Source organism: Ursus arctos, unplaced genomic scaffold, assembly GCF_023065955.2.
Source record: "Ursus arctos isolate Adak ecotype North America unplaced genomic scaffold, UrsArc2.0 scaffold_18, whole genome shotgun sequence".
NCBI classification, from domain to species: Eukaryota; Metazoa; Chordata; class Mammalia; order Carnivora; family Ursidae; genus Ursus; species Ursus arctos.
In genome coordinates this window covers 1,603,465-1,626,495 of record NW_026622852.1, presented here as the reverse complement: position 1 = coordinate 1,626,495, position 23,031 = coordinate 1,603,465, and the positions used below count along the sequence as shown (strand labels likewise).

Sequence of the window (23,031 nt, the reverse complement as noted above, 5' to 3'; positions counted from 1 at the left end):
GACATGAATAGACACTTTTTCAAAGAAGACATGGCTAAGAGACACATGAAAAGATGCTCAACATCACCCACCATCAGGGAAATACAAATCAAAACCATGATGAGATACCATCTCACACCAGTCAGAATGGCTAAAATTAACAAGTCAGGAAATGACAGATGTTGGCGAGGATGTGGAGAGAGGGGAACCCTCTTCCACTGTTGGTGGGAAGGCAAACTGGTGCAGCCACTCTGGAGAAGAGTATGGGGGTTCCTCAAAAAGTTAAAAATAAAACTACCTTATGATCCAGCAATCACACTACTAGGTATTTGCCCAAAGGATACAAAAATACAGATTTGAAGGGGTACATGCACCCCAATGTTCATAACAGCATTATAAAAAATAGCCAAACTATGTCTCCATAGCCTAAATGTCCACTGACTGATGAATAGATAAAGAAGATGTGGTACATATATACAATGGAATATTACTCAACTATCAAAAAATGGTATCTTGCCATTTGCAACAACATGGATGGAGCTAGAGTATATTATGCTAAGTGAAATACGGCAGTCAGAGAAGACAAATACCATTTGATCTCACAAATATATGGAATTTCAGGAAGACAACAGGAGAACATATGCAAAGGAGGAAAAGAAAAAAAAAAAGGAGAGAGGGGAAACAAACCATAAGAGACTCTTAATGATGGAGAACAAACTGAGTTGATGGAAGGAGGTGAGTGGGGGATGGGTGATGGGTATTAAAGAGTGCACTTGTGATGAGCACTGGGTGTTATATCTAAGTGATGAATCACTGAATTCTACTCCAGAAACCAATATTGCACTGTATGTTCACTAACTAAAATTTAAATTAAAAAAATAAATGTATTCTTGGCAACTGTACACATTGCAGACTAGACAGTCTTTGGTGATTTTGAATGTGTGAATTGCCCATCATCTGTCCCATAACATTCACACAGGCTTATCAGGCTTACACAGCAACACAGAGTCAGAGATCAAAGGGAAAACTAAATTAAAAAGAGCTCATTGGGAAAAGACAAGTGCCGTTTGATGGGAACATTCGATTTGAATTCCAAATCTACTGGGCTAGAGGTAGGCTCAAAGTTTGGGGTGCCAAAAGTTTGGAGTCACACAGAGTTGGGGCAGAGTTCAGAAAAAGGACAGTTCCATGTCAGCATGCCAGGAATAAGAGAAAGGATGTCCAGGGTGGTTGATGCAAATGTTTGCCCCACCCCCCTTAACTCCCCACACAATCCCATCAGGAGAGCTCCATGAAAGACCTTGACCAGGGTCTAGGATATGCTTGCAGTGGGAGGTTGATTTCCACCACCATTTTTTCTGGCTCCATAACCTTTCTATGGTTTTGAGTATAGAGGGAACCAAAGCATCAACCAGCAGGTGGCTAATATTTGGATGTGCTCTGGCTTCCCAACCATGTTTTTGGGGCTGGGAGATAATATGTGAAGATGGGTAAAGGTCTGGATGCACCAGGCTCAGCAAGGATCAATGGAAGCCAAGATAAATATGCAGAGATGGGAATAATGAGATAGAAGATTTCATAGGGTATATGAAATTTTTCAATAGGCTAAGAAAGGTACCTTCCAGTTTTGTGCAAGGTTGAGTAAAACAGATGTTCTATCTCCTGCACTGCCTCAGCCCAATAGTCATTCATATATTTAAAGGTATTTTATACCTCTCCATTGGTGGTCTGTGGCTTTTCTAGGTGCCCATCATTACCATGTTACCAATGATCAGTAATTTGGAAATAGGGGGGTAAATAATGGTCTGGAAGCTATAACAACTATGGGATGGTGTATGTTGGTGGTGGAGCAATGCAATAAATTATTACATGAGATTTATGTGGTGGTAAGGGATATTGGCCAGCCAAGTTGTTTCTAAGAAGTGTTTACAGGCTGGCATGGAGGCATAGTGCCCTTTGCTTGTGTTTGTGGAGCTTGGGGGACCATTTTGTAGGGCAGCTTTCTATTGCCTGGTTTTGTTGTATAATAAGGAATTTGGCTGGTCTTTGTCCCTGGCTCCTTGGAGGGGACCTCTATATCCTTGGAGTCTCCTGAGTGATAGGAATGTCTTTGTTGTTCATGGTAGGTCCCTGGATAGTTTTAGGATGAGGGCTGCCATGTTGGAAAGACCCACTCATGTTATTAGGAGGTTTGAGGATTTGAGCCACACAATATCAGCCTGACCCCTGAACCTCTGGAGATGGAAGGGAGGCCGGAAGTTGAATTCAGTCATGTGGCTAGTGATTCAATCAATCATACCTATGTAATGAAACCTCAGTATAAACTCTGGATACCTGAAGCTCAGGTGAGCTTCGTAGGTCCATAATCACACCTCGATGTGCTGGGAAGGTGATGCGTCCTGAGCACCAGGAAGCTTCAGGTTTCCTCCCAGATCTCATTCTATGTGTCTTTTCACTTGGCCCATCCTAATTCATATCCTTTATATTTAAACTGTAATTTTAAGTATGGTGCTTTCTTGAGTTCTGTGAGTCATTCCAGTGAATTATGGAATTTGAAGGGGTAGTAAGAACTCCTGAAGAGTTGTGGCCAGTTGGTCAGAAGTGTGTGTGGCCTGGGTTACAATACAGGTTTCTAAGTCAATATTAGGATATTTGAAGCCATATTTCCAAGTTAAAACATGACAAAATAAAAAAGAGAGGCTAAGAATTATGTGAAACCAGGCTAATTAGGAAGGAGTCAGTCTCACCAGCACTTTTTATAAAGTATTCATAACCTCTGGTAAATAGCCATGCTGGGTCTTAAGTTGTATCGTGGATGCATGGGTGTTTGTCATGTTATTATTTAATTTTCCCCCATATGAATGTAAGATCCATGAAGCCAAGGATTTTTTTTTTTTTTTTTGGTCTGTTCTGCTCACTGCTGAATCCTTAGCACCGAAACAGTGCCTGGCACATGGTAGGTGGTCAATATTTGTTGAATAAACAGATAAACTCATAATTAAAGAAACAGCATGTTAGGAGCAGAGATTCCTCCTTTTCCCTGGCCAGGGTGCCAGTGTCTCCCTAGTTTTCCCAGTGGTTCCAAAGACTGCCTATCTGATCCAACTTTCCCAGTGGTAATAATAACTGATTTCTGCTGCGTTAAAAACCCAGGTGACTCTTCTCTTTTCTGGCATGGGTACACACTTGAGGAGTATCAGAGAGGATTTCTGTGTTGGTTAAGTTTTAACATCACAGCCCAGCTCACATTCACTTCTTTGAGATTGTGTCTTGCCATCAGCCCTGGCTAGGGGGTGAGTCTAGGTAGTCACATGCCAATTCTCTGCACATCTGCTCTGGTCTTTCAGTTGATTAACTTCTGTGCTTGTATATGTTCCAAAAACAAAAACAGAAACAAAGCCTATATTTATATGATTGTACAGACCAGTTCCCACCTGATTGAGTCTTTTTATTTCTTAGTTCTAATGTTCTAAAAAGAAAGTTTAGCTCAGCCAAGTCTATGAATTGTTCCTGTAAGTTAGGTAACCATTTCTTCTCCAATTGGCTTCAAGTTATTGAGAGTAGGAGAGAGAGGAGAGTCTCCTTGGAGAGATGGCACTATATTGGATGTGTTGCTTTCGAGCCCATGGGTCTGAGGGTGGGTAGGCAGGACTGGGGTAGAGGTGATCAAAACCTTCAACTTCCAGAAGAACTCACTTCTCTTCTTGAGATGATCAATTATTTAAATGATAGTAGAAATAAACAGGGAATGAATTTTTAAATTACCTGGTGAACCTTCAGGGATAGGCAGGCATTTTTGACTATTTCAGGGAGCTGCTTAGTAATTTCTGAGAGGTTATCAAGTGGTAGAAAAATGTGCTCATACTAGCTGGCCATTATCTGTAAGGCATTCTTCCACTCATCCCTTGGCTTAGTGAATGAGGCTCTGGATGGACACTGGGAGTTGTGGCATCATTGAGTTTCCTACCAAGAATCTGGTTAGCTGGAATGGGGCATGATGGTGACTGCATTGAGACTCCAGTAGTTTTTTTTTTTTTTTTAAGATTTATTTATTTGAGATGGGGTGGGGGAGGGACAGAGGGAGAGAATCCTCAAGCAGACTTCCCACTGAGCATGGAGCCTGACATAGGGCCTGACCTCACGACCCATGAGATCACAACCTGAGCTGAAACCAAGAGTTGGGCACTTAACCAACTGAGCCACCCAGGTGCCCCAGCCCCAGTAGTTTTGATAGAGTGGCACTCATCCTTTTTTCTTACACTGGTGTTCATGAGCAAGAACTATACTTTCATAGCCCAGATACAACTGACCTTATACCCTAGCAGAATCAACATGTGGCACCATCTCCTTGATGGGTAGAACCATCAAGAACATTGATTAGCATTATCAGAAGACCTACAAAGTTCTGGGCCAGAGGTCCCTGCTCACCTCTCTGCAGTCCATGCAAGCTATGAGAGTAGGTATGTTTCTGTCAAATCTGGAGCTTAGAAGTAAAGTAGCCTCCAGAAGTTGCTGGTGAATTTTTCTGAGAGTGCTATTAGCAATATGCTGGGTTATGTATGATGCTAATGTACAAGGGCTTGGTATTCTACTCCCGTCCTTCCAGTTGCACGTGGAGTGTCATCTGTGAGAGTTAGAACTTTCAACCCTTGTCTCTACCCTCTACCCCAACCCCTACACTCATATGGGTAATGAAAGACCAAGGAAACTGAGAGCCTCAGGGAATTTTGTTCCAATATCCCTCCCAACTAGTGGTTTTTAAGAGTTGAGCCAGACCTAGGAATGGGCATTTTTGAGGGTTCACATGTTCCAGGAACTAGGAAATTGCAACCCGAAATGGTCAGGTTAAAGTTAAATGGATTGAAGCTAGGCTACAAGATCCAAATGGGGCTATTATGAGGATAGACTACAGAATGAGAGGAAGCAATGCATGAGAAGAGTAGAAGCAAGTAGAAGAAAGGAAGTCTGGAGGAAACCTTTAGTCCAGTAACCACATGTTCACGGAGGCATTTTATTTGATGTCCAAGACTATTGACGCAGGTATGCTGAAATCTAATAAAAGAGCCAAAGCAAAACAAATGTGCAGCTCCAGCATTGCTAGTATTCTTTAATTCTACATCCTTATCAACTTGCAAATATATCCATCCCTCTCTCCTTTGCAGTTGTTTCCTAAGTCAGAGATTCTACCTCTTAAATACTCCTCGATCTATTTCTATAGTGACCATTATAGCACCTACTGCAGGGAATCAAAACAATTTGAAAATTTGTTTCTAGAGAACATGGACCATGCCTAATTTCTGTGCCTTCAGAGCCTGGCACCAGGCCTGACACATGGGAGAGTCTTAAATTATCTTTTTTTTTAAAGATTTTATTTATTTATTTGAGAGAGAGAGAGAACACGAGAAGGGGGGAGGGAGAGGGACAAGTGGACTCCCCGCTGTTCAGGGAGCCCAATGTGGGGCTCGATGTGGAGCTCGATCCCAGGACCCTGGGATCATGACTCAAGCTGAAGGCAAGTGCTTAACTGACTGAGCCACTGAGGTACCCTTTAAATTATCTTTGAATAGGGAAGCAAAATGCTTTGTTTAAAAATGGGAGGAGGGGCGCCTGGGTGGCACAGCGGTTAGGCGTCTGCCTTCGGCTCAGGGCGTGATCCCGGCATTATGGGATCGAGCCCCACATCAGGCTCCTCCGCTATGAGCCTGCTTCTTCCTCTCCCACTCCCCCTGCTTGTGTTCCCTCTCTCGCTGGCTGTCTCTATCTCTGTCAAATAAATAAATAAAATCTTTAAAAATAAATAAATAAAAATAAAAGTGGGAGGAACTTGTCAACATGTTGTTGATAACCTCTTAATCCAAGATTTGATGTCTGAAGTATGTGATATTGATTCCTTCATTAATTCAACAAGTGTTTCTTGAGCATCTACCCTGAGCCAGGCATGGGAATACAGTGATGAATAAAAAGAGATATGTTCTTTACTGCTCTTAGGGAGCTGAAGATTTATTGGGGGAAAGCTGTTATTGCATTTGCTTGAATTATTAAATAAAATAGAACATACTCTGGGGTTGGCCCATGACATCAGTCTGAGATTTTCCTTAACACTGGGCTTTCTGCCATATGAGGTCAAAGCCTTTGCATGTTGGGCTACTTTATGTGTGCTGCAAGTTCGTCGTTAGTTCTTCAGCACAGAAAAACCATTTTGGTTGATGAACACTACAAAGTAAGAAACAAACACGTAAAACAGTTGAACATCTTGTTTTAATCCAAGCAAAACTTTGTGTTTAGAAGTCTGTGGAGGGTTGAGAGACATAAGTGACTTTACAATTTACCGAGTGCTTTTGCATGTATTGTGGTTCTTGGTTTTGCTTATAGGAAAACCAAAGGAATAAGGAGGCATTCAAGAATCAATAAAACAGGATCACCCTCTTAGATTGGAGGGTCTACCTTTAGGCAGTGACATGTTATTATACCCAAGCAAATAAAGGTCCTATCCCCCGGCTGAAAACTAAAAAGACCCAAACTTCTACATCAGGCAATGTGACTGGAGGAGTGAAAGTAGCTGCTGGGTCCTGGCATTTTAAAAATGGCAAAGGAATCCCTGCCCTTTGTTCCCCTCCCCAAATCCCTTAAGGGCTCAAGTTCCGTTTCCTTCTCAGTTGGGGTTAGTTTTAAAAGAGGACAGACTTGGAGTCAAAGAGACCAGTGATGTATAAAATCTGTTAGGTACGCTCAGAGGCATAAGGGCCAGCTCTACAAGGAATGAGCATTCTGTTTTAAACGCTGCAGTGTTGCTTAAGACAGGAGTTTATCTTTCTTGAATTTGGCTGTGCTGTTTTCCCTCCAGCCACCCAGCTGGAGCTGGTAACAAATTAGGAATTGCTGCAGAACAGAGAAACATTTTTCCCCCTTTTAGATGGCATACTATTGCGGCCGGCACATGCTGCCACAAAGGTTAAACTTTGATACATAAAAAGATTAAGAAGCACAAGGTAAAGTAAAGTTGCAATTTCAGCTTGAGTCCAAAGTAACAATCTCCTAAATTGAAGCTAAAGTTACTTTGCTTAATTAGGAGCTTAAAAAATTGAGTTTTTTTAAAGCTATGGTATTACATAACAATTAGTCTACTAATACTTTCCCCTCCTTTCTGAGGGTCTCAGAGAAAGGAGTGTTCTTGACCATCTTTTTTAAAGTAAAAATTGTAAGTCAGGTAGAACTTTCAAGATTCCTTTAGAAATTTAGGGAAGGAAGGAAATGGGGAGGGAATAAAATTACAGATTATTTCATACCTTTTCCCAGTTCTAAAAAGAAAACTACTTTGGCATTCTGATAGACTAGTTTTTCTGAAAAAGAATTTGGGCGTGGGCCTAAGATCTCTCTGAAGCCATTGTCCTGTCCATTTAAATGTCAATTCCAGAAGGCTAGTACGGTTAAACATTTCATCCACTAACTTTAGTGTAAAATAACTGGGTGCAAAATGTTGAGGTCTCTATCTGAACAGCAGCAAACACCTATGTACAAATGGGAATTACTTTTCTCAAAACCGAACTCTGTACATTTCCTGATTTAACTTTACCATTGTGGTTTCGTTGCTTGTTTTTGATAGGCAGAGTCGCAATTGTGATGAGGAAAAGGAATTCTTGCACTGGTTAGGTGGTCAGGCAAGGTAACCAAGGGCTTCATTACAGCTCCAGAAAGGGCAACAGGTCATGCCCACTGCCTGCAACCAGATCATCTCTATTCCTCTGAACCAGATCAACTCCACTCCACTGAGCTAGATCATTCCCACTCCTGGAAAGTGGGAGCGGGTCAACCCTACTCCCTGAAGATGGGGGCGGATCATCTCCACTCCCAGCTGAAGAAGGAAGGCTGTCACTGCCAAGCTCTCTGCCCCCCGAAACTCTGGACTTGATTGCCCCCATCAGACCTTCGAAAGATCTGAATGTGGCTGACTTCTTCATGTCTCCAAGCTTCCTGCAAATGGTAGAGCCCATGGTGGACAGGGCAGCTGACGTCTTTTGTTTCATGTAAACATTGGAGACTTGAACATCGTGCCAGCTCTTGGACAGATTCTGCCTTAGCCCCACCAAGGCTATGAGGCCCAGCTTCCTCTTGAGCTCCATGCAACATCTTTCTTTGGCGGCCAGAGCGTGGCGTAGAGTTACGATTTCCTCCTCCAATTTAGTGAGCTCTAATTTGAGCTCCTTTTGTTCAGCCTCTGTGAGATCCTCTGGTTTGGCAGCAGGGTGAGATTCATGTGTGTCTGCTGAGGCCTCTGTCACGGTGCCTGGCATGGACTGGGAAAGATCTTCATGAAGAGAGTTCAGGTCCAGGTCTTGGTAGAGAGAGTCGTACACGTAGCCAGCGGAGAAATAATCTTGTCCAGCAGAGTTGAAATCTAAACCTGTGGGGTCCGACTCTTGGCTGGTGGAGTGGGACGCTGGGAGGGATGGATCCATATCTTAGTGGGTGGAACGGCCTCCTTGGCCGGTGGTCGGCTGTTCTGACGTTGCTCTGACACGTGGAATGGATGCCTCCGCCCAGTGGGTCCACTTCCGGGTGGAGGGTAGAGAGTGGGTGGGCAGGGAAAGGGGCAGGGGCAGGGGCAGGGCCTGGCTCTGCTTGCTTGGTGGTGCGGTGGCCGATTTCCAGGCCAAAAGCAGCTGCGGAAGGAACCCTGGGCTCCGCTGCAACGAGTCCCACACTCCTGGTGGTGCTTCAACGTCACAATGAACGTGTGAGGTGGGCAGTGTGTGGATTATTATCAGAGAAAGCGGTATTTTCCCTTCTGCCACCGTAGGGGGTATGTCCCAGCCTTCAAACAAAGTCTGACTTTCCTAACAGACCTCTTTGCACCACACCAGACATTGACAAACTCTTGAAAATCAGTTGAACCCTTTCTACTAATTTATAAATTTATTTAAAAGCCCAATACGGAATAAATGAAAACTGCCCGAAGGTCGGGGAAGGGAGTCTAGAACTCCTGGCCTTGTATCGTCTCCATTTTCTCTTCCCAGGTTACCAAAGGGCCCAAGAAACATCTACGACTAACCGTGCAGTGGATTTGAAGGCTCCTTGTAACTCTTGAGTCTACGTAGTGAAGAACAAGCATGCTCCCGTGGCATGAGGCTTGGGACAGTGAAACTCAGAAAGCGAGTCTGACCAGTCATAATTGTTATTTTTGGGAGAAGAAAGACGGAGAAGAAAAAGAAAGAAAGAACAAATAAATCTGTAAGAGTTGTGGCAGGTTTAAACTTAATAAAAGCAAAGACTATTGTTTTTAAAAAAATTTTAAATTTAAATTCAATTAATTAACATATAATCTATTATTAGTTTCAGAGGTAGAGGTCACTGATTCATAAGTCTTATATAATACCCAGTGCTCATTACATCACATGCCCTCCTTAATGTCCATCACCCAGTTATGCCGTCCCCTTCCCCCCCTCCCCTCCAGCAACCCTCAGTTTGTTGCCTATGATTAAGAGACTCTTACCGTTTGTCTCCCTCTCTGATTTCATCTTACTTTATTTTTCCTCTCTTCCCTTATGATCCTCTGTTTTGTTCCTTAAAGTCCACATATGGGTGAGATTATCTGATAATTGTCTTTCTCTGATTGACTTGTTTTGCTTAGCATAATACCCTCTAGTTCTATCCACATCATTGCAAATGGCAAGATTTCATTTTTTTGATGGCTGAGTAGTATTCCATTGTGTATATATACCTCATCTTCTTTCTCCAGTCATCTGTCAATGGACATCCGGTGCTCTTTCCATAGTTTGGCTATTGTGGACATTGATGCTATAAACATTGGGGTGAAGGTGCCCCTTCAAATCACTACATTTGTATCTTTGGGGTAAATCCCTAGCAGTGCAATTGCTGTGTCATAGAGGAGCTCTATTTTTAATGTTTTGAGTAACCTCCATACTGTTTTCCAGAGCAGCTGCACCAGTTTGCATTTCCAACAACAGTGTAAGAGGTTCCCCTTTCTCCACCTTCTTGCCAACATCTGTCATCTCCTGATGTTAATTTTAGCCATTCTGACTGGTGTGAGTTGGTATCTCATTGTGGTTTTGATTTGTATTTCCCTGATGACAAGTGATGTGGAGCATTTTTCATGCATCTGTTGGCCATTTGTATGTCTTCTTTGGAGAAATGTCTGTTCACATCTTCTGCCCATTTCTTGATTGGGTTATTTGTTTTTTGGGTATTGAGTTTGAGAAGTTCTTTAAGATCTTGGATACTAGCCCTTTATCTGATAAGACATTTGCAAATATCTTCTCCCATTCTGTCAGTTGTCTTTTGGTTTTGTTGACTGTTTCCTTTGCTGTGCAAAAACTTTTCATCTTGATGAAGTCCCAATAATTCATTTTTGCTTTTGTTTCCCTTGTCTTTAGAGATATGTCATGTAAGAAGTTGGTGCAGCTGAGGTCGAAGAGGTTGCTGCCTGTATTCTCCTCTAAGATTTTAATGGATTCCTGTGTCACCTTGAGGTCTTTAACTCATTTTGAGTTTATCTTTGTGTATGGTGTAAGAGAATGGTCCAGTTTCATTCTTCTACATGTGGCTGCTTCCTGATTACATGAACTTGTAAAATAATCCACCCTGGTGGTTCAGATTGCTTCTGAAGAACTGACAGTTCACCCTGCAGTCCAATCAATTGCAGTGCTAGATTTAACCATTGTGAGTTCTCTAGGGCTTTATTTCTGATATTATAGAACTACTACCATGAACATTTTGTTCATTTTAGCTGAATACCAGGAAAAATGTTTAAATATTTAATTAAGCCTGAAAATAAGGCATGTAGTTGAAATCCTAAACCAGTCAGAATGTTTCAAGAGTAGGGGGAGAAAATTGGTAGTTGGGCCTTTCTTGTGGAAAGCCAGAATACTATGTTTAATTTCAGTTTACAAGTTATTTTCACTACTATCTTGTATTATCACCCAGCTCCATCAATAATATATGCAATGTTTCACCCTCCCCAGAGGTATTATCCAGCACGAACTGGAATATTTGTTACAGTTTACAGCTGCAAATGTTATTGCTAGCAATACTCATAGTTCAATAGTTAAGTTGATGTTTATTTTGGATGATATTTCCTTTCAGGAGCCGTTCTACATGGACTAATTTGTTTTAAAAATACTTAGCTATATTATAAAATAGGATTTTCCTTTTAAACCCCATGCGGTCAGGATACTAAGTTGGAGCTTATTACTGTTATTCACTGTCTTTGGTGGTGTATAGAGTTGTGGCAGGAGTCCCCAGAAGAATGATATTAAAATTTAGAACCTGTTCTCCTTCCCACAGCTGTCTATTTTCATGAGTTAATATGTATGGGGTAAATGGGCTTGTTAGGAATTTTGTCATACAGATCCTTAGAGTTAGAAGAAGAGAAATGACAGGAAGATGGAGGGATGGAGTCAAGGGAAAGGAAAAGGATCGAAAGATGTAGAAGTTTCCCTAGATTAAAAACAAAGATTCTTCTTGTTGGAAACATGAAGGGTGTGTACATAAAGGTCCGCAAAATGTAGCAAGTACCCTTTAAACACTGTATTTTGTTCTAGAGAATAGACTTTTCCTTTGATGCTTGCAGAAATGCTAGTGTTCCAGGAATTCTCCTAGACTTTGAAGCAGAAACTGCTCTCTTGGCTGAAGATGAAGGGCAAAGAAGCCTATGAACTAAGCTAAATAAAAGACAGAATGGGCAAACTTTAGAAGGAACCCATGTAAGGTGTTCTCATTCCTTTCTTTTCATTTGGATGAGAAAAGGGTGGGGTAACAGATTCTCCCTTCCCAAAAGTTTGACTTTTGTTTCCTTTTTACATGTTGGAGGATAGCATGTTGGAAGATAATTTCTGGGGCAACAGTGGGGAGTCATCTAGGAAAGAAAGTGGGCAAAACTGGTATGTGAGCAAGAAAAGACTTGGTCAGTAATGGGCTCATAGATATAGATTGCTTGTGTACTGCCAAGAACCTGAGGGCTTCACGTATTTGTCTGGTTATGATCTAGAAGTTCAGAGGATGCCCAGAAAGATTGTAAAATGACAAGATTGGGACTTGCTTCTCACTATCACCCTCCCCAACCACCACACTTTCTGAATTACATGCAATTCCAATGTGTGCAGACTACTGCTAAAATGTCTGCAGCAGACCCAGATTACTTGACCCTTAACTAAGCAGGAAAATTTATTTGGATGATGTTTAGATTTGGAGTACCAGAAGATACATCTTTCCTCAAGTGACTGGGCACAGAGTGGACATCTACAGAGAGGACAGAGTAGAAGTACATGGAAGGTTCATTCCCCTTTCTGTTTACCCCCCCCTTCATTCTTCCCTTCCTTCTCCTACCGATCTTCCTATTTCTTATGTTCCATAAATGAGTTAAACCATATGATAATTGTCTTTCTCTGCTTGACTTATTTCACTAAACAGAAGGGGGAATGAACCATGAGAGACTGTGGACTCTGGGAAACAAACTGAGGGCTTCAGAGGGGAGGAGGGTGGGGGATTGGGATAGGCCGGTGATGGGTATTAAGGAGGGCACATATTGCATGGTGCACTGGGTGTTATATGCAAATAATGAATCATGGAACATTACATCAAAAACTAGGGATGTACTGTATGGTGACTAACATAACATAATAAAAAATTATTATTAAAAAAAAAAAGAAGTACATGGAAGAGTTAACCCTGAGCATAGAGGATTCCCAGAACTAAGTGGGAAGACTTGTGGTGGGGGTGCTGAAGTCCTGAAGCGTGGCACTGAGGATTTTGAACCAGCAAAATGTGGGGGCCAAAGCAGTTTGACTGACATATCCGCAGACTGCAGAGGCCTGGGAACAATCAGGTTACTAATAAGACAACTAGCAATCTTTTTAAAGGTTATGACGATTGTGGTGGATTTGCTGTAACATGAAAAACCTAAAGCCTGGACTCTACTCCCTGGTTGCTTAGTTATTCTTGTCTTAAAATTGTCACGCCTGCTATGGCAACAGCATAATTACTTTATTTCCTTGATTCTGAGATACAATCAATTGTAAGACACATCTTCATTTTAGTAGGAGGTTTCTAGGAGGAAAAACCTACTATGTTAAATTATACATTGATTTTAAGATGCAATCCCAATTTTAGAAACATTAAAATGCCACAAAATGTGTATCTTAGAATTGAAGAAATTGTAATGCAGCAAGCTACAAACACCAATGGCTCTGCTTGATTATTCTACTGGAATTCAGAATGGACTTTCTTTTATTTGGGGGGAGGTTTGTCTTTCCTATCCAGATTATTTTTTGTTATTAAATTTTTTTTTAATTCCAGGGGCCCTTGGGTGGCACAGTCAGTTGTGCTTCTGACTCTTGGTTTCTGCTCAGGTCATGATCTCAGGGTCCTGAGATCAAGCCTCGCATTGGGCTGCGAGCTCAGTGAGGAGTCTGCTAAAGTTTGTCTCTGCCTCCCCCTCCCTCTTCCTCTCCCAGTGTGTTCTCTTTCTCTCTCTCTCCCTAAAATAAATAAATAAATCTTAATTAAAAAAAAATTCCAATATAGTTAACATATAGTGTCATGTTAGTTTTAGCTGTACAATATAGAGATTCAACAATTCCATATATCACCCAGTGCTCATCATGACAAGGTCTGTATTGTAATATACTTCCCTCTTAGGACTGCCTTTGCTGGATCCTGAAGGTTTTGGACTGTTGTGTTTTTATTTTCATTTGCTTACATGTATTTTTGTTTCTTAATTTCCTGGTTAACCCATTCATTCTTTAGTAGGATGTTCTTTTACCTTCATATATTTGTGGTTTTTACAAATTATGTGTGTGTTTGTGTGTGTGTGTGTGTGTGTGTGTGTGATTGACTTCAAGTTTCCTAGTGTTGTGGTCTAAAAACCTGCATGGTAAGATCTCAGTCTTTTGGTACTCATTGAGGGCTGATTTGTGACGCAGTATGTGATCCGTTCTGGAGAATGTTCCATGTGCGCTCAAAAGATTGTGTATTCTGCTGCTTTAGGATCTAATGTTCTGAATGTATCTGTTAAGTCCATCTGGTCATTCAAAGCCATTGTTTCCTTGTTGATTTTCTGCTTAGAAGATCAGTCTGTTGCTGTGAGTGGTGTATTAAAGTCCCCTACTATTACTGTATTATTATCAATGAGTTTTTTTATGTTTGTTATTAATTGATTTATATATTTGGTGCTTCCAAGTTGGGGGCATAGATATTTACAATTGTTAGGTCTCTTGACGTATAGACCTCTTAATTATGATATAATGCCCTTCTTCATCTTTTGTGATAGTCTTGCATTAAAATCTATTTTTTTCTGACATAGGTATGGCTACTCTGGCTTTCTTTTGACATTCGTTAGCATGATAGTTGGTTCTCCATCCCCTCACTTTCAATCTGCAGGTGACTTCAGGTTAAAATAAGTCTCTTGTAAGCAGCACATAGATGTGTCTTTTTTTTTTTTAAAGATTTTATTTATTTATTTGACACAGAGAGAGAGTGCACTCAGCAGAGGGAGAGGGGAGAAACAGACTCCCTGCTCAACAGGGAGCCTGATGCAGGACTTGATCCCAGGACCCTGGAATCATGACTTGAGCTGAAGGCAGATGCTTTACTGACTGTGCCCCCCAGGCACCCCGGTCTTGTTTTTGTTTTGTTTTTTATTATTTATTTATTTATCCATTCTGATACTCTATGTCTTTTGATTGGAGCATTTGGTCAAACATTTACATTCAGAGTGATTATTGATAGATATGAATTTAGTGCCATTGTGTTACCTGTAAAGTTGGTGTTTCTGGTGATGTTCTCTGTTCCATTTTAGTCTTTGTTGCTTTTGGTCTTTCTTTCCCAACAAGAGTCCCCTTTAATATTTCTTGCAAGGGCTGGTTTCGTGGTCACAAACTCCTTTAGTTTTTGTTAGGGAAACTCTTCATCTCTCCTATATTATGCCATTTGCCAAGTTTCTGTGGACAGATGTGCTACGACCCTGATTTGACTTCCTTTGTAGGTTAAGGACTTTTTTCCCTTGGTGCTTTCAGGATTCTTTCCTTGTCTGTATACTTCGTAAATTTGACTACAACTATGTCTTGGTGTGGGCCAGCTTTTGTTGAATTCGATGGGAGTTCTCTGTGCCTCTTGGATTTTGATTGTGTTCCCTTCCCCAGGTTAGTTTTCAGCTTTAATTTGCTCAAATACACCTTCTGCCCCCTTTTCCCTCTCTTCTTCTGGGACTCCTATAATGTGAATATTATTATCCTTTAAGGAGTTGCTGAGTTCCCTAAGTCTACATTCATGATCCAATAGTTTTCTTTCCCTCTTCCTTTCAGTTTCATTATTTTCCATAATTTTATCTTCTGTATCACTGATTCATTCGTCTGCTTTGTCCATCCTCATTGTCATTGTATCCATTTGGTCTTGCATCTTGGTTATAACATTTTTTATTTTAGCCCGACTAGTTTTTAGTTCTTTTATCTCTGAAGTAAAAGATTCTCTAGTGTCTTCTATGCTTTTCTCAAGCTAGTATCCTTATGATTGTTGTTTTAAATTCTGGTTCAGGCATCTTACTTATATCTGCTTTGATTAAATACCTTGCTGTTATTTCTTCCTGTTCTTTCTTTTGGGGGGAATTCTTCTGTCTTGTCATTTTGTCAAGGTCACTGTTTTTGTGTGTAATTGTTAGGAAAGCCTGTTATATTCCTGCTCCTGAGAGTAATGGCTATATTAAGAAGAAGTCCTATACTGTCTTGGGGCTGGTGCTTCAGGGGGTGTTTCAAAGTGTGCACTCTGCTATTCTGTTTTGACTGCTCCTTCTGTCAGGTCAGTCTTCTGCAGAGTTTCTCCTTGCCTACGGTGGGGGGTGTTTAGACCTCGTCCACTATTTGACAAGTTTTAATTAGGTGTGTTTTAGTCTGCTTGTTAAAACACGTTTGATCCTGTTTGCCTTGTAACTGAAGCTTTGCAGCATTCTACGGTCAGTAGACTTGGTGTGTGTGAGGGGTTTGTGCTGGTCTTCTGGGGGAGAGGCCTGCTGCGCTGATTCTTGGGCTGACTTGCCCTAATGGAGATGCACCTGCAGGGTGGTGGGGCTTGATGTAAGTGGTTCCAATCTCCACTGGGGGCAGGGGGGAAGGTGCTGTGTTGCTCACTGAAGTTGGTCAGTGTTGATGGGCAGGGGAGTTGCTCTTTCATCCCCAGAGCGGGGAGTTCACACCTGCCACACTTTAGGAAGACCTCATAGAAGAACAAAAAATCTCCCTCTTGTGTCTCTGGCTTCTGTCAGATCCCTGCCTTCACCCTGTCTGTGTTCAAGCTGTCTGCCTGCCAGGTGGCACAGCACTCCTGTGTTTAATCTCAGGTGTTAGGCGAGGTTTCAAAACTCCAAATTTTAGGGACTCACGTGGTGTGGACCCATACTGATCCTCTGGGGAAGGGTCTCACTGTGCTGTGGCTGGTGCTGGTTTGTCTGAGTAAAGCAGTCCCATAACTGTGCAGCGGTTTGGAGTTTATGGTAAAGTGCAGCAAAAAGCCAGCACCGAGTTTTGCTGCCTTGCAGGTGTGTCTGTTCTTATGCTACTGAACAGAGCAGCACATTGGCACCTGCCAGCTCTTTTGTCCCTGGAGACGCCATGCCACTACTCCCAAATGCACTCTAAGAAGGGGAACTGTTTCTCCTGTGCCACCCAGGGGATCCTCAAGACCATGCTGCCTGCTCCTGATCCTGCACCCTCCTTCCTCACCAGAGCACCACTTAGCCTGCCAGGCACGACCCTGGTGATGGTGTGGACTTCTAAAACTTCAGATTTTTACCTCCACTGTTTATAAAACCCTGTAGAAGTCAGCCCTTTTCCTTTTCCCAGTTAATAGTTTCTTGTGCAATCCCTTGTGTGCAGCTTGCACTCTCTGTTGCTCTCTTGCTCTCTCTCTTTTTCTCTCCTGCTCCTCTCTCACTGATCAGGTCTCCTACCCATCTGCAGCCTTGCAATTCTTTCCTCCCCCCAAATAAACTCTCCATAGCTCCTACTTAACACGATGTGGCCATTTTTCTGCCTCTGATGTGCAGTTTGTTCTCTCAGTCCTCAGATCAATTTCTTGGGTGTTCAGAATGATTTGATATTTATCTACCTGTGTTCAAGGGATGAGGCAAGCTTAGAGTTCCCCTCGTCCTCCACCATCTTAACTCCTCCCAGTGATAGTTTTTTGAACCTACTTCATTTTTGATGACCCTGACAGTTTTGAGTAGTGTTGGTCAAGTATTTTGTAGAATGCCTATCAATTTCAGGTTGTCTGATATTTTTCTCATGGTTAGATGGGTTTGGGGTTTGGGGGAGGATCACCATAAAAGAAAGTGCCACTCTCATCATATTACATCAAGGGTACATGCTTATCACTAAGTTTACATAATTTTAATATCTTTAGTTTAAATGGGTGGATGGTGAAAGAATAGATGTTGGGGTCTAAGGACTGAATTCAGATGATCATAGCTCTTTCATTTATTAGTTGTGACTTTGGAAAGTTACTTAATTTCTCTATTCCTTAGTTTCCTCATCTGTAAAGTGAGAATAATGATAGAATCTACCTCATTGAATTAGTAAATACATGAAAAGCACTTAGAGCAATGTCTGGCACAAAGGAAATAGAATATAACTTTGACTATTATTGATATTATTAACATGAGATTTGCATATTTCTTTTATGTATGTTTTCCTGTCTCTCTTTACCTCAGAAAATTAAACTATTGTTATTTAGTGATTAAAAAAAAATCACAAACAACCTGTGTTTTAAATTTTGAAGATGGGAAGATCTTTGTCTTATTGTTTTTTGGGGTTCTGAATTATCCCTAAAATATTTTAGTTTCCCTAAAAATTTGCAATGTCTGCTAATGAGAATCTTTTTCAGGAGACTCCTTTTAGTATTTTCATCATAACTTTATTTTTATAGCTCAGTTATTAAACTTGTTCTACATTCATTTACAATTTGAAAATTCTCTTCAGAGTGCTGGCTGTCTCTTAGCCATAGGTCCACTGAAATATATTTCTGGTTCTGCAGGCTACAAATCCAATTCTCACTAATAATCTATAAGAAAGCGTCATTACTGTTTTCTTACCTTTTGCCCAAGTAAAGGAATCCCAGGGTGTGTTTCAGCATTTATTAGTCTTACAAATGAGATTTAATATTCACTGCATAGTTAATGGTTGATCTTAATACCACCAAAAAGGAAAGACAATTGCGTTTACAAATCTGTATGTCAGTTTTCTAATGCATTTTCAATTTTCTGTTTGCAATTCTAAGTGATAATTTTGAATACTGATTTTGAATATTAACATATATTCTTTTTCTGTTGGGATTTTTGAAATTTTCATTTGAGGCTTTGCAAAATGTTTTACGCAATTGCAAATAATGCGTATTTAGAATATTTTTGTCTCATGATTTTTTTTTCCCCATGGAAATGGTATCACCCTGGCTGTTAGTCTCTTTTCTTCTTGCTTTGTTTCTTGGTAATTTTGGCTAGTAGAATAGACTCATTTGTAGGGTATCTGTGTGTATGTGTTTGTGTGTGTGTGTACACGTGTGTGCAGATGGGTACCCACGCGTGGGCGTGCTCATGTGTTAGATCAACAAAGGGAACTTCTACATTTATCTTCAGCAGCAGCAGAAATATTTAATGAATACTTACTGTGACTCACATACTCTTTTAAGCACTTCACATACATTATTTCATTTGATTCTTACAACAATCCTATGAGGTTGGTACTATTTTTGTTCCCATTTTCACAGATGAGGACCCTGAGAGAAAAGTTAAGTAAATTGCCCAAATTCACAGAGCTAATAAGTGGCAGAACTGGAATTCAAACCTAGGTGTTTCTGACTCCAAAATCTATCCTCTTTATGTGCTCTACTCCTGCCTGTTCTCTGGAACGTCCCCATTATACCATTTCACTTTTGAGATACGGCATAGATAACTCTCACAGTATCTTTGTGTGTAGGAATCTATCCTTCTAGACTTAATTTTTTAAGTTGAAATATAACATACATAAAGTGGCTGGAATCTTGAGTACTCAGAGTACTTGTATGTATGTACACACGTAAGTAACCACCCCCAGATGAAGACATGGAGCATTTCTAACACTCCAGAAGACCGTCTCATGCCCCTTTCCAATCATAGCCATTTCCCTCACCGTTGTAGCTTATCTGGCTTCTATCAGCATAGACTTTGCCTGTTCGTGAACAGGCCATAAATGGAATCATATAATAGACACTCTTTTGGCATATGGCTTCTTTTATTTAAAACTATGTCTGAGATTTATTTATGTTGTTATATGTTTATTTTGTTATGTCTTTTTGTTGCTATGTATAATGTCCTTTCAAAGCTGACATTTCCTTCTAGCTGCAAAAATAACATATTTTCAAAACAGAGAATTTGGAAAATAGAAAAAGCATAGAAAGGAAAATAAAAATGACTCCACTATCCAGAGATAATTATTGTTAAAGCTTTTGATTACACCCTGCCAGGCTTTTATTTTTCCTATGCATATATGATTACTTGATTTCGATTATATACACATTTCTGTCTTATAACCTTCTATTTTCTCTTAACAGTTTATCATGAATGTTTTCCATGTCATTAAACATACATTCTTTTACAATAATTAAAAAATATTTTTAAAAGCATTTTTGTTAGAAATTTTTGTGTGTGTATGTGGTGATGGAATATGTAAAGCATTCACAAGACACAACATTCAAAAGGTACATAAAGTATGCAACAAAAAGCCTCTCTCGGATCCTTACCTTAGTCTTCCCCCTGCCCCAGGATCCAGTGTTGCCACTTCCCAGTGTATTCTTCTGGAGCTATTTTGTGCACATATAAAGAAATATATACACGTGTTATTTTCCCCCTTCTTATGCACAAATGTTAGCATACTGCATAACTGTAATACTATACTATTTACTGCCCTATTTTGCCCCTTGCTGTCTTTATTAATAAGGTTTCTTGAAGATTATTCCATATCAGCATTTCCACATCAGTATCAGGAGCTTTCTCATCCTTTAACGTATGACAAAATTCTTACTTTATTCATATTAAGTAAAATACAAATTACAGATACATGGAGAGACCATTTTTTTATCTTATTGGCAAAAATAAAATGACATTCTGTGTTGTCAGGGGTATAATGAAATAATAATAATAATAATAATAATGATAATAAAAAATAATCAAGCACTATTCTAAACAGTTTGCTTGTGATAATTAATTCAATCCTCACAACAACCCAATGAAGTAGCTTCTGTTTTTATGCCCATTTTACAGAGCAAGAGACTGATGCACAGCATTTAAATAACTTACCCAGGGTGCTGGGGTATGTTAACTGATACAATCTCTATAAAGAGAAATTAGGCAACAGCTATCAAAATTATGCATTTACTCTTTGATTGGGGTATGTCAACTGACATAATCTCTATAAAGAGAAGTTAGGCAAGAGCTATCAAAATTATACATTTACTCTTTGATTGAAATTACACTTCTAGGAATTTATCATATTCTTCAACATGTGAGAAATTATACATATACAAATTTATGTTTTGTAGTAGTGTTTATAGTAGGAAAGTGTTAAGAGCTAAGCTGCTAAAATGAAAGTAACAGTCAAGCCTTTCATCACTTACTGCTCCAGTTAGTATAAGCAAGAGGCTAACCAAGAGAAAATGTGGTTTCCCCAGTGTTCCAGTCTTCTCCATGGAACGGCACCCAGTGAGGGTCAGGTGGATCAGTGCAGATGTGAGGGTCTTCTCACTGCCAAGAGATCCCTGAGGCTCCTGCTATCTTATGGACCCAGGGGCTGGAAGGAGGTGGAGGAGAAAGGGATAGGGAAAAAGAATACTCACTGAGTACTGAGTCATTGTAGAAAAGTGTCTTCAGGCTTCCACCCCCCCCCCCCATAAGGAGGCCTCAGTAGAGGTATCTGGGAAAGGTTCCCTGATAAAGACACCTCCAAATGGAGGTCCTGGGGTAGGAGTGAAGGTGCATATAAGAGTATGGTTGGCTGGGGGGACCTGAGTCTTTGACAACTTCCTTCTGAGACTGTAGTGCATTGGCTGTACACCAAATCTGGTGTGGGAGGGCAGCTTGTCCCAACAGACCTGCTAGATAAAGCCCTTGTAATTGCCTGTGTTGGGGCCTGAGAAATCACACATGGGTTTTTGGCCAGGAGTCAGATTTATCACGAATATTAGCAACAATTTAAATGTTATTCAGTAGGTATTGGTTGAACAAATTGTGGCACACCCATACAGTGTCTTTTAGTATATCACCACAAAATGATTTTCGGTGGTAGCAGAATCAGGATCCTAGCTGGAAATAGATGATTTACTTAAAATAAATAATTGAAGAGAGTTTACAAAGGATTGAGGAATAGTACAGCAGCCTGGGCTAGCAATAGGGAAACCATTACTATCCCTAGGCCTGCATAGGTGAAGGAGGGAATGGTTACAGAAACCTCTTGAGAGCTGTGGTCTTTGGTAGAGGCACATAGCCATGCTAAACTATGGCCCAGCAGGGAGGGAGTAAAAGGAATAAGTACCCTGACCGCTCTCCTACCCTTTGATCAGAACATCCATCTCCTGCTAATGCTTTCCATCTGCCAAACCTAACTTGAAGCCAGAGGGAAAGGAAACCTGTTCAATGCTGTCTACAAAGATTAACCTTCCAGAGCACAGAGTAGGCAGGAAAAGAGTAGAGAAAGTGGAGAAGGAGATGTAAGCTGCAGAGGCAAAAAAAAATCTAGTTCAATGATACCTCATTGTATAAATATACACGTTTTCAATCTATCATCTGTCGTTGAGTATTTAGGTTGCTTCCACGTTTTCTTTTTTACTTATTTTTTTCTTTTTGTTTATTATAAACATTCTTTTATTTAAATCTTTGCATGCCTATTCTTATTTTCTTAAGATACATTCTTAGAAGTAGAGTGGCTAGGCCCCACTTTTAAGATTTTTGATATATATAATGTTCAGAAAAATTTGTAAGCTTTTTTAAAATTGAGGTATAGTTGAACACAATGTCTCATTAATTTCAAGTGTACAATATAATGATTTGACAAGTTTATAAATTATGCTATGCTCACCACAAATATAGCTACCATCTGTCACCATACAACACTATTACAAAACCGTTAACTATGTTTTCTATGCTGTACCTTTTATTCCTGTGACTTATTCATTCAGTAATTGGAAGCCTGTATCTCCCACTCCCCTTTACTCATTTTGCTTATCACATCCCCCACCCCAGCTCAATCATCAGTTTGTTCTCTGTATTTATTGGTCTGTTTCTGCTTTTTCGTTCTTTGTTTTTTCCTTTGTCTTTCTTTCTTTCTTTCTTTCTTTCTTTCTTTCTTTCTTTCTTTCTTTCTTCTTTTTCTTTCTTTCTTTTCTCTTGTTTTTTTTTTTAGTTTCATATGTAGAGTTTAGTGATTCATCAGTTGCATAGAACACCCAGTGCTCATTCCATCAAGTGCCCTCCTTAATGCCCATCACCCAGTTACCACATCCACCTACCCATCTCCCCTCCAGTAACCCTCAGTTTATTTCCTATAGTTAAGAGTCTCTTATGCATAGTTTGTCTCCCTCTCTGATTTCGTCTTATATTATTTCCCCTCCCTTTCCCTATGATCCTGTTTTGTTTCTTAAATTCCACATATGAATGAGATCATATGATAGTTGTCTTTCTCTGATTGACTTATTTCACTTAGCATAAAGCCTCTAGTTCCATCCACCTCATTGCAAATGGTAAAATTTCATTTGTTTTGATGACTGAATAATTCCATTACTACACACACACACACACACACACACACACACACACCACATCTTTATCCATTTATTTGTCAATGGACATCTCAGCTCTTTCCACAGTTTGGTTATTGTGGACATTGCTGCTATAAACATTGGGGTGCAAGTGCCCTTTTGAAGCAATATATTTGTATCCTATGGATAAATACCTAGTGGTGCAATTGCTGGGTTGTAGGGGAGCTCCATTTGTAAATTTTGGGGAACTTCCATACTGTTTTCCAA

At 40.3% G+C, this 23,031-nt stretch overlaps 1 protein-coding gene across 1 annotated transcript; it reads right to left on the bottom strand.

Annotated features, from left to right (window-relative positions):
* Positions 1-7,658: 7,658 nt before the first annotated feature.
* Positions 7,659-8,390, bottom strand: TPD52L3 (TPD52 like 3). Its single transcript, XM_026506005.2, has one exon. The coding sequence runs from the start codon at positions 8,268-8,270 to the stop codon at positions 7,659-7,661; it is 612 nt and encodes a 203-aa protein (XP_026361790.2). The 5' UTR covers positions 8,271-8,390.
* Between the last annotated feature and the right edge of the window lie 14,641 nt (positions 8,391-23,031).

What these genes read in the sequence shown, in the direction of transcription:
- TPD52L3 (XM_026506005.2), bottom strand. Translation starts at nt 8,270, where the DNA reads ATGCCAGGCACCGTGACAGAGGCCTCAGCAGACACACATGAATCTCAC.